The 10,914-nt window shown below is 40.9% G+C and overlaps 3 protein-coding genes across 3 annotated transcripts; 2 read left to right on the top strand and 1 right to left on the bottom strand.

Moving 5' to 3' along the window:
• The first annotated feature begins 1,692 nt into the window (after window positions 1–1,692).
• LOC122043366 (probable monogalactosyldiacylglycerol synthase 3, chloroplastic) lies at window positions 1,693–5,245 on the top strand. Its single transcript, XM_042603944.1, has 8 exons — window positions 1,693–2,206; window positions 2,631–2,803; window positions 3,337–3,498; window positions 3,586–3,727; window positions 3,800–4,024; window positions 4,122–4,184; window positions 4,277–4,351; window positions 4,732–5,245. Exons 1-8 carry the CDS (start codon window positions 1,877–1,879, stop codon window positions 4,990–4,992), a joined length of 1,431 nt encoding a protein of 476 aa, XP_042459878.1. The 5' UTR covers window positions 1,693–1,876; the 3' UTR covers window positions 4,993–5,245.
• Window positions 5,246–7,316: 2,071 nt separating this feature from the next.
• On the top strand, window positions 7,317–7,793 carry LOC122044285. Its single transcript, XM_042604798.1, has one exon. It carries the CDS (start codon window positions 7,317–7,319, stop codon window positions 7,791–7,793), a length of 477 nt encoding a protein of 158 aa, XP_042460732.1.
• Window positions 7,794–8,099: 306 nt separating this feature from the next.
• LOC122043365 lies at window positions 8,100–10,893 on the bottom strand. The gene is made up of 9 exons (XM_042603943.1): window positions 10,569–10,893; window positions 10,294–10,481; window positions 10,035–10,216; window positions 9,675–9,959; window positions 9,543–9,601; window positions 9,425–9,461; window positions 9,243–9,314; window positions 8,718–9,042; window positions 8,100–8,641 (listed from the first exon to the last, which is right to left on the bottom strand). The coding sequence occupies exons 1-9, from the start codon at window positions 10,678–10,680 to the stop codon at window positions 8,255–8,257; spliced, it is 1,647 nt and encodes a 548-aa protein (XP_042459877.1). The 5' UTR covers window positions 10,681–10,893; the 3' UTR covers window positions 8,100–8,254.
• Window positions 10,894–10,914: the final 21 nt, after the last annotated feature.

Genomic DNA, 10,914 nt, shown 5'->3' with positions numbered 1-10,914 from the left:
GAAAGTAAGACCAATCAATTAGGAAATATCAATCAACACTAGGAAAGGGGTTTTCGTGAAGGTTTGAAGAATGGAAAGCTAACGCCAATTCTTGGGAGGTTGACGGAGAATTGTTGTTGTATTTTCAATTGATCAAGAGGCATTTTTAAGTAATAAGACAATAAGCTAACTAAGATTTCATTATTGTAAAGTCATTTCTATTTCATTTGTCTTTTCTTTTGTTTCTCTTGTTGTATTCTCATGCTCGAGTTTGTACGATGCTTCTCCGCCTCCGAATTGTTTCCGAGAAAGAGGTTTTCATAGTGCATATCATGTGTGAGGAGTGGACTCTTGGATTAATCAACTCAAGCAGGTGGATACCAAGTAAATCTAAGTATTAGCATTGCAGAGTTCTTCACTTTAAGTTTATATTATCATTCAAGTTCAAGAAGTAAAGCGAGCTATTCACCCGCCCCCGCTCTTACATATCCTAACAAAATTAAGAGATTCTTTACAAAAATCTTCAAAAGTTTATTTAGATCTAAAACTAAATGAAAGATGTTTTACAGAAATAAATCTAGCTAATAATTTTCTTAATTTATTATCAAAATATAAAAATAAACCAAAATTAATACTTCCACTAATGGAAAATCAAAATCTAGATAATTGTATTTGAGAATGGTCAATTTCATATTCCGTAGGGTGCTTTACTTCTACATGTCGTTTCAACGACCCAAAGTCGCTACTGGCTTAGAATTTATCGAAAGCATTGTAATTCTTACATTTTACATGTAATTCTATCAACAAAAGAGTTATCTTCTCAAAATATTTTACAAAAATAGAAGACTTTAATAAAGGAACTTCCCAAACCTTAGAAGTAATTGCATTTGTTTCCTTATATTTTTGGTGTTGAGTCAAATTCAGAAGTTGTTCGGTTGCATTATCGATTGATTGAATATTCAGATTCACTATTCCCTTGCCCCTCCGAAATTGAGATGATGAACTTCCTCTTGCCCTCGGCTTCCTTCTATTGTAGTCGGAACTCGAAAGTAGAAGTTGAAAGTGTGTAGAATTAGAGTTGAAAGCGTGTACAAATTGTAGAAATTAATAAGGAAAGTAAAGAAGATAGGTGTGGAAATATTGAAATAGACTCTCTATTTATAGAGTTTGGAGAGTAACCAATATTAAATTGTAATTATTGATAAAAAAAATAACGAAATGATCTCAACAATTGAAAAAAAAAATTATTAAAATAAAAACTACACTAATTCATCCCTAATGGCTAAGTGGTTCCCACAGACAAAAAAAAAAAACCTCAAACTAACGGGCCGAACCAACGGTTAACCTCTAGTTCGAGGGTATTTTTAAGCTTGAACCATAACCGGCCCAGCATCTTTCCAAGCTGATTATGATTTTTGAACCGAAAACGAGTCAACAGGTATTCAACCCGTTGACCCAATTTTGAATCATAGTCAAGTCCGATTCAAATCCAGCCCGAGGTCGGGTCTAAGTTCATCATCAAGTATTCATGAGTAAGTGAAAACTTTGAATTTGTTTTCTATAATTTTAAAAACTTTAAAGGTTAAAAGAAAGTGAAGTGAAAATATCATATATTTGAGGGGGCATCTGTAATACTTTCTCACAGAAACATTTTGTCCCAGAAATTCCGGGAATAATCCAAAGAATCTAATAAATGCCTTCGGCCCAATAATATCTTCTTCGTATCCGCTTCGCTGTTCCAGCTTGGCCTCTATCGACCTCGATTCAACGCCAGCAAATCGGACGATCGATCTCCTCCCTCGATTCCCTCCGCGGCTCCTCCATCTTCTCCGCTGCCACCGACACGCGCGCGCTCAAGTGCGGTGGTGCTGACGCCTTTGCTGCTCCTGCTCAGGATATGCCCATGGCGGCGTCGGTGGCGTCGCCGCGGCGGACGATCCGGGAGGTGGTGATCCAGTCCATGCTCGCTTACCAGGCCCAGCAGCAGCGGCGGCGGCGGAAGCGGAAGAGCCTCACGTGGGGCGGTGCCGACAGTGGCGATGGCCGCGGCGATGACGGAGACGTCGGTTTCTGGGAGGAGGAGGAAGGCACCATGGAGATGGCCCAGATCGGGGCCGATCGGACTAAGAACGTGCTCATCCTGATGAGCGACACTGGAGGCGGGCACCGGGCTTCTGCCGAGGCCATCCGCGACGCGTTTCGGATCGAATTCGGAGATGAGTACAAGGTAGATCTCGCTCCTTTCGTCAGCGGTTGTTTTCCCCTCTTTTCTGATGATTCTATCTAAGAATGCTGGTGTTCGATTTTTTTTATTATTATTTTTGCCTCGCAAAGGCCCTATTTGCTGTCGGATCTAGCTTACTTCTGTTCTAGCGATTTTAGAAATTGAAAATTGTTCGCCTGATTGATATCTCCTGCCGTCCTGCATCCTGGTTCTCTCTGATTAGTTTGTTCACTTTATTAATTGTTGTCCGCTTAACAGAATTTGTTTCTTCTTCTTTTTTTACCCTCTTTTTGCCTTTGCTTACGGGAGATAACAAGACCGTGTTTCAAGTTTCTTTGATCAAGCAATGTGTGTGTCTGCGAGGAAGATTTCATTTTCTGCTAGGAAGATTTCATTTTGAGTGTGCAATTGTTCTTCCTTGGTGCAGGTCTTCGTGAAGGATTTGTTTATGGAGCACGCCGGATGGCCTCTAAATGACATGGAAAGGTCCTATAAGTTCTTGGTGAAGCACGCGCAGCTTTGGAAGGTGGCCTTCCACAGTACGTCTCCTCGTTGGGTTCATAATCTCTATCTCGCCGCCATTGGATCCTTCTATGCTAAGTAAGTTTTCATGTCCCCTATGACTTCAAAATGATACTGAGTCAACTGTACACACGTAAATGCAACTCACACGTCTACCACAGGATATTCGTGGTCAGCGACTTAGTCTAATTAATGCTTTTCTGAAAGATAAAAATAAAAATAAACAAGTTGGTCTAGTTAATTAAGTCAACCAAAGAACAAAGTCATTTGATGAATCAAACTTTAGAATTGAGTTTTGGATCTTCTTTTGTCAACCAAATTATACTTGTTCATCGGTTATCTTCTTTGAGGGCTTAACTTGTGGCTGTTGATCCTCATTGCTAAATATTTGATGCTTCTGCTAGTTCTTCAGATTTGCTTATATTTTAGTTCTTGTCCTTGTTTGCCAAGTTGTTTCTTGTGGGTTTTGCGCACTTCTTTGTGGATCTTACATCATCTGATTGATACACCTTTAGACCTTAATTTAAGATTTAAGTTTAAATATTCTACGTTCAGAATAATTTGAGTAAACAAATGCTGCATGCTAAATCATATATATTTTTTGAGTGAAGGAAGGTGGAAGCTGGTTTGAAGAAGTATAAACCTGATATAATTATTAGTGTCCATCCCCTCATGCAGCACATCCCTTTGTGGGTGCTGAAATGGCAGAACCTTCAGAAAAAAGTTGTTTTCGTTACCGTCATTACGGATCTCAACACCTGCCACCCCACCTGGTGAGTCTTAAGTGTCCATGTCAAGGTATCAGACTACCTCTCTGCATCATTATCCTTAACCAAATTGGTGCACTGTTACCTATTCAGGTTCCATGTCGGTGTCAATAGATGTTATTGCCCTTCTGAGGAAGTAGCAAAGAGGGCTTCTCTGGATGGCCTAGAACCTTCCCAAATCCAGGTTTTTGGTTTGCCCATTCGACCTTCTTTCTGTCGTGCAGTTCTTGTCAAGGTTGGTTGTCAGGTTTTTTGGTTTGCCCATTCGACTTATGTGTGGAAATTTAGTTGGCTTGTTTCTTTACAGAGTGATTTGAGAAAAGAATTTCAGATGGATCCTGAGCTTCCTGCGGTCCTACTCATGGGAGGAGGTGAGGGAATGGGACCGGTTAAGAAGACAGCAAAGGCCCTTGGTGAATCACTATTTGACAATGAGCATGGCAAACCAATCGGGCAACTTGTTGTCATCTGTGGCCGAAACCAAACTTTGAGGACTACTTTACAGGATATTCAATGGAAGATACCTGTGAAGGTACTATAATAATTGTTCATCAAGAGGGATCTAACTTAGCCTTCACTTAAAACTTCTTTTTGTTGGCTTTCACTTAAAACTTGATTGGTGATGACAGGTAAATGGATTTGTAACCCAAATGGAGAAATGGATGGGAGCTTGTGATTGCCTTATAACAAAGGTATAAATCTGTTGTCATTTTGTAGCTACTTTTTTTTTCTTCTTAGAATCATTCTGTTCTGTGCTGATCTTTCCTGTTGCTCGCCTTCTTAGGCTGGACCTGGTACGATTACAGAGGCTTTGATAAGGGGTCTTCCTATTATCCTAAATGATTTCATTCCCGGACAGGTTTGTTTCTAATTAGTGGTTTGATTCTAAAGGTTCCTAGATATAGACTGGCTAGTGTTATCAAATAGAAGCATTAATGGTTTGGATCCAATGATGACATAAAGTGAGACCCTAGTTTTCATGTCAGTAAAATCCTAAGCCATGAAATTGATTTAAGTGTAACTGTCATCTTACTTCCATCATGCATTAAGTTATTTGCACCACGAACTTTAAATAATTGGAGAAGTATTCATTTCCCCATCAGATGCTACAGGATGTGTGATCAATTCCTTGGTCTTAGCCAACAATCATTAGTAAACCATATAAGCCAATATTTTAGAAGAGTATCTTTGTTTTAACGGTGGAGAAAATCACTCCAAAAGCTATGTTCTTGCTTGTAGGAAGTTGGCAATGTCCCTTATGTCGTTGAGAATGGAGCTGGGGTATTCTCTAAAAGCTCAAAGGAAACAGCTACTCTCGTTGCTAGCTGGTTCAGCTCTGACTCTGAGGAGCTCAAGAAAATGTCAGAAAATGCCCTCAAACTGGCTCAACCTGATGCAGTTTTTGACATTGTAAGGGACATCCACGAGCTCGCCCAACAGCAAGGGCCATTATCCCAAATCTCAGAATCCCTGACATCGTCCTTCAGCCAACCGGTGTGATATGGATACATGCCGATCGACTTGTGTTCTCCTAATTGCTGCTGCTGCTTGTACAGCTATTGTCAATAGTTTGGTTTTCAAAGCAGGTTTACTTGCCCTGTGCTAAATCTGCTTTTTAAGTTTCTAGATTGTTTATCCTTTAGCTGTTTAATTAGGACAGATTCTCTTCTTTTATTTGAATTGCATGCTGTTTATTTCTTAAATGTATCGACAAATATGTTCATGTATATGTATCATTATTCATTGGGTTTCAGATTGTTCATTTGAGTATTTCATTCATTGTGGTAAAAGGTGAAACGTTCGCCCCAGCGCCTCCGTCGTACCCGACCCAAGGCCATGAGTATTTCATTCATGGTTACTTGAAACATTGGGTTTCATGTTTTTCATCTGATCATTTCATTCAAGGCTATCTGATAAACTTCTGTAGTCAAGTCCATTCTCTCTATCGTACGAAGAAATTTCAACATTTTACTGCATAAGTTTCAGTATTATCTGAATTCTGAATCATATACCTAACTTTTATAATAACCAAATCACATATATTTGTGAAATACTCCTCCTCTTCCCCTACGGGTCATTAACCAGTTTCGGACCAAGAAAATTCTGAAGTGAAAAGTTTCGAATCAGCTTTAACTCAAAACCAACATACTCTTGTAAACCTTTCTTTATATATTTATATTCTTAGATTTAAATTTGATAGCTAAATTAATAATAGTGAATTTTTAATCTTGGACGGCTCAATAAAATTTATCATAAATTTATTATAAGATCTAGGATAATAAAACTCACTGATCAATACTGTTAATACGTTCTGTTAATAGGTTCTTAGACTCTCCTTACTAAAAAAAAATATCAAATTTATAAATTTTTGAATGATGTAAATTCATCCGTGTAAATTCATCCGTCAATTTTGAACCTGAATCACTTCAAATCAAAATCAATATACTCATAAAACCTCTTTAATATATCTATGCTCTTAAATCTTAATTCATTAACATAAATTAAGAGTAGAGATGTACTACTCTCAATTTAATTCAATACTCTCAATTTATACTATTAAATTTAGATGCAAAATCTCTTTAAAGTCCATCAATCAGTTTCGTTCAAAATTGATTGATAGACCTATAGAAAAAGAGGAGGGCAGAGGGCTATTTCGAAAATATAGTACTTGATTTGGTATTATGAAAATTAGGTACATGATTTGAGTAATATCATTTGGCAAAAAGAGATTCGTTCGTCCTAACACCCTCATCAATTTATTCCTAAGCTAATATGTAGGAGGTAAATTACTGTGACTTCTAACCATTAATACAGATGATCAAAACATAAGGGAATGATGCTCAAATACATTGAGTTTCGATCCAAATACCTCATGTAACAACCTTCATAATTTGAGTAATATCAAAACTTAAGCGGTTCATTAAAATGTTGACGCAATTTTTAATGTCATTTTTTGTTGCTATTTATAAATTTATTATCCACCTTTATTATTTTGTTGATGTTCTTCACCTAACACATGTTACACGCCTAATGCAACAACTAACGTTCAGCGAAATTAATTGACCCAATAATTCAATTTTAGTGCTAAGAATTTTGATCTAATTTTTCTCCTTTTATTTATTTACATTAATTTTCACTTAATAAAGTGGCAAACATATGACATTATTTTATTTCAACTTTCTAATCCATAAACTAATTGTCAATCCTTTTAGAATTTTTATCTTCATTTCCAAGCAAGGGAGAAATTTTTTTTACGCGAGAGATTTCTTCCAGAGGAAAGTAAGTTCGTAAGCAAGAGGATTACTCAAAATTATTTATCGATCCAATTTTTATAAAGAGACATGATTATAAATATTATTTTGGATTAATATCTTAGATCTTTGGTTAAGAAGGTTGTTCGATTTATTCCTTTTCAGAGTGCGTGGAATCATTCGGGAGGTCTTGGTAAAGTCGAGATAAATGTCTCCCTTAGTAGTCGTCCGTGATTTACCTCCTCCGTGTTGGTCCTGGAACGGATTGACGGGGATACTGAAGACGAATGTATTCATCTTTTGCCATCGTGGAATAGTTCGGGAGGAATTGCCCTTGAGTTGGTTCTCGACTAGTTGAACCGATTGTTTGAATTTTTATTTTTGTGAAAAAAAAAAAGAACATCTTTTTAGTTGAGCAAGGAACTATCATCGAAGATGACACATTAAGCCAACTAATGCCCCCACTAACCCCGCCTTTCTTTATTGGAATTTCATCAAACACCTTTTCTTCCTCCACTCGAACGCCATGCTTCTTCTTCCACCTCCCTTCTCCTTCCACCATTCCAAGAATCCATGGATTGGTACTCTTGGCTCTCCGACGCCGACCTCGATCCCGACCTCGTCTACCACCTCTCCCTCCTCTTCTCCGGCAACCAGCTCGGCGAAGACGACATCGCCCACTTCGACCATGAGTTCCTGAAGAGCATGGGAATCTCCATCGCCAAGCACCGGCTGGAGATCCTGAAGCTCGCCAAGAAGAGGAAGTACTCCGGCCTCCGCCGCTTCACCAGGTTCCTCGCCGCCGCCGGGAGCTCCATAGCCAAGTATCTTAGCTATTCCCTGCTCCGCCGGAATTCCTCAGCCATCGTCGTCGTGGCGGCTCCGGCGCCGGAGAAGGGGGACATGCTGAAGAGGCGAAGGAAGATGGTAGTAGCGGACGGTGGCGGCGGCGGCGGAGCCAGAGTGGCTCCTCCGACTGCTGCGGTGGCTGTGAAGCACGCCGGCGAGATCAGGTGGGACTCCATGTTTCAGGACCTCAAACCAAATTGACCAGCAGCAGCGTTGCAGTTGGCTTGCCATGTAATTACATAAATATTTCACATTAGTACACTTATTTCCGATATTTTCACAAAGCAAGCCCTTCGTAGTCGAGTCCTTCTAGTTCATATTTTCACATAAAGGACCCTCCACGACTCGCGGCGCAATTTATACAACTATTAGGGGCTTTTCATATATTTCAAAAAGAAAAGTAAACTTTGAAGATTTGAAATGAAATTTTTATTTTCTCAAAAAAAAAAAAAAAAAAAAAAGCATCATCCAAACTCCTTTCATCACTGATTCTTAGAACTAAAGGAATGAAAATGAAACGAACCATTCGATCCTGTAAGAACCGTCACGGATGGTTAAGCACTTGGCGAACGTATCTATAGAATCTTAACACATACATGAAATCTCATCACCTATTCTAATCATCACAATGCTACAAAGTTTGATATTTTCAAAAAACATTCTTATGGCGCCTTTTCTTGCGGCATCGGCTGTCCCGATCCGACGACAAACTGTTTGTTGTACTTGCGGTGGCGCCTCTCCCTCGCGTAGATCACCCAGAATATCAAGGACAGCATCACCGCGGCGGAAACCATCACCAGCCCTATGTACACCAGTTTGCTGTTGCTCTCCAGATCCGGGCAATTGTTCTGGCTTATCCCCGTGAAGGTATCGCGCACAAAAGTGCAGTCTTCCAGCTGTGTAAGGAATGGCACGTACAAGTATAACCCTCGGCTGACGTTCACAGCAGCTGCCATTTGGTTGTATATGCTCGGGGTTACCCGGCCAACCGTCGTGCAAACCTCGGAACCTGATTCAGTCATAGTTTGGCAAACATAGCCTTTCCACACCTACATTGATCACAAAGATAAATTGGTATCATTTCAAAATTGTACATGCAACTTCTCTAGTTGTCGATCGTTTTACCTGTGTTGCGTTGTTGAAGTCGACCTCTCCAAGAAAGCATGGCCGGTTATTCAAGTCCAGCATGTATGGATTGCAAAGAAGAGGCATCAATGGGCCGGTCTGATTGAAGTACAAAGGTTTCAATTGAGGAGGAAAGTTCCCGTTCGAAATATTGGCGATCACCTGATTGACAACATTAACTAGCTGGAATGTGACTTCCCGGCTTCGAGTCAAGGATTCATTGGCAGTGGCAACATCGACACAAGGAAGAATATCGTCGAGAGCTGTATGAGCGTATGGATGATCGACCCACTCATTCATTGCAACACATGAATCAGCCACCACACTGGTAAGATCCCAATAGAAACACTCAATGTAGTGCCTTAACAACTAAAAGATACTCTCGGCACATTCTTTTCTAGACCTAAGTTTCCGTTTAAGTATCACTATGCGATAAATATTTATCGAGCAATCACCGTATACTTGTAGCTCGTATAAACAAAGTTACTTGTGTATGTATCAAACAAGTAGAGAACATGAACTTACTTGTGTAGTATGAGGAAGACACCACACAGAATGAATGTGCCGGTCACTAGAATCCACCCGACAACTACTAAACTGCACGAATAAACATAAGACAAACAAATCAACAGTTATGCTTCGATTGAGAAACTATGAGCAATCCAACTATAGATAGCACATGTAGATTTCGAGAAGTTGTCACGTACATGGAGACAATGTACTGCAATCCAAGTATAGAGAGCACTGCACGATAAAACCAATCGAAATATCGGTAAGCAATCTAACTGAAAAAGTATAGATTCTCCCCCTAAATGCAATACTCACAGAATCCTATAAACGCTAAGAGAAGCATCACTGCGGCGATTATGATCAAATCCAACCTCCTGCAAAGCATAAGAATATATAGAACTTAGGCATGCTCTTTCAAACTAAACAAGAAGTTCAAATTATCATTACACTCGATCCAGCACGCGACGAATCTTCCTGGAGTTGTCTGAAGTTCGATCGGCAAGTTGAGTTGCCGACTTGTTAACTCTTGCTGCGATGACATCAATGTCAGCTCGGACATTGGAGGGAAGGAGCACCTGATCTACTGTGATCTTCTTGGCATCGGATAAACTGTCTGAGAAGTTCCGGAGGTTCTCCACCGTGAAGTTTGCCTGACCGACGACGTAGTCCATAGTGCTGTAAGTGCTTCTGTGGAACTTCCCCTGTCCTGTGTACAGAACCACACATCCGATGCTGTACAGAACATCACCACTCGGGTTATGAGTTTCCAAAATCAAGCGAATCTAAGGCGAGATCTAGGGTTCTTACATTGCGGCGCAGGTGAATAGCACCAGGAGGATGAGGGACAGTGCGTACGCGGCGCGGGAATAGGAGTAACTCCGGCGGCGGCAGCAGAAAAACCAGCAGCAAATGAACAGCAACACCAGCCCAAATCCGATAAACCACGCCAAAGCGATGGCGAATAGCGGCGCCGCCGTGTACCCGACAGACTGACAAACACAAAGATGCGATGGAAGGAACAGATCAAGAAGAGAAAGAACAAGATGAAGAGGTCAAGGAGTCTCACGGCCCAGTAGTGCTTCTCACTGATGTTCCAACCGCCGGTGTATCGATGGAATCCGTCCAAGGGATCTTTCCTGTGCGTCCTCGGAGCAGCCAGGACGAAGGAGCTATTGTCCACGACGACGACGTCAGCCGGCGGCGCCTCGGCGGCGGATCTCCTCGGTAGAAAAATCCCATCTTGCAGCCCTCCACCTACGCGAATCCTCCACACTCAGCAAACAGAACGCTCAAAATCTTTTCTTTTTCTTTCCTTTTCGACCTCCAAGAAAGGATTAATACCTGATAAGGACGTCAATTGCTCGATACGGGAAGAAGCAGCGAAGCAAGATAAGAAAGGAAGGAAGAACAAGAGAAGAACAAGAGCTTCTGCGGGTTTAGAAAGCGCCGCCATGCTCAACTTGTGGAGCTCCTCTGGGCTGTCCAAGACGACGCCTTTTTGAGCTCAGAGGCGGAGGAACCGCAAGGGGAGAGCGGAATTGGGGCCGGGAAAGCAGCTGCCCTCGATCCTACAAGCGCATTCGATCAGGTTCCAGGGTTGCTTCGCTTGAGTTCTTGTTGCTTTCCTCTCTGAGAGATAGAGAGATAGAGCAAAGTCGCTTTAATTACGGAAAAGACCCGTTTGTGC

This window comes from Zingiber officinale, chromosome 2A, assembly GCF_018446385.1.
Source record: "Zingiber officinale cultivar Zhangliang chromosome 2A, Zo_v1.1, whole genome shotgun sequence".
Lineage (NCBI taxonomy): Eukaryota > Viridiplantae > Streptophyta > Magnoliopsida > Zingiberales > Zingiberaceae > Zingiber > Zingiber officinale.
The sequence above is the reverse complement of the archived record's forward strand: the minus strand, read 5'-3'. Positions and strand labels throughout refer to the sequence as shown.

Coding starts and splice junctions, on each gene's coding strand:
- LOC122043366 (XM_042603944.1), top strand. CDS start 1,877: ATGCCCATGGCGGCGTCGGTGGCGTCGCCGCGGCGGACGATCCGGGAG. Junction 2,207..2,630: donor AATTCGGAGATGAGTACAAG/GTAGATCTCGCT, acceptor TCCTTGGTGCAG/GTCTTCGTGAAGGATTTGTT. Junction 4,352..4,731: donor ATGATTTCATTCCCGGACAG/GTTTGTTTCTAA, acceptor TCTTGCTTGTAG/GAAGTTGGCAATGTCCCTTA.
- LOC122044285 (XM_042604798.1), top strand. CDS start 7,317: ATGGATTGGTACTCTTGGCTCTCCGACGCCGACCTCGATCCCGACCTC.
- LOC122043365 (XM_042603943.1), bottom strand. CDS start 10,680: ATGGCGGCGCTTTCTAAACCCGCAGAAGCTCTTGTTCTTCTCTTGTTC. Junction 10,482..10,568: donor GCAATTGACGTCCTTATCAG/GTATTAATCCTT, acceptor GGATTCGCGTAG/GTGGAGGGCTGCAAGATGGG. Junction 10,217..10,293: donor GTGAGAAGCACTACTGGGCC/GTGAGACTCCTT, acceptor TGTGTTTGTCAG/TCTGTCGGGTACACGGCGGC.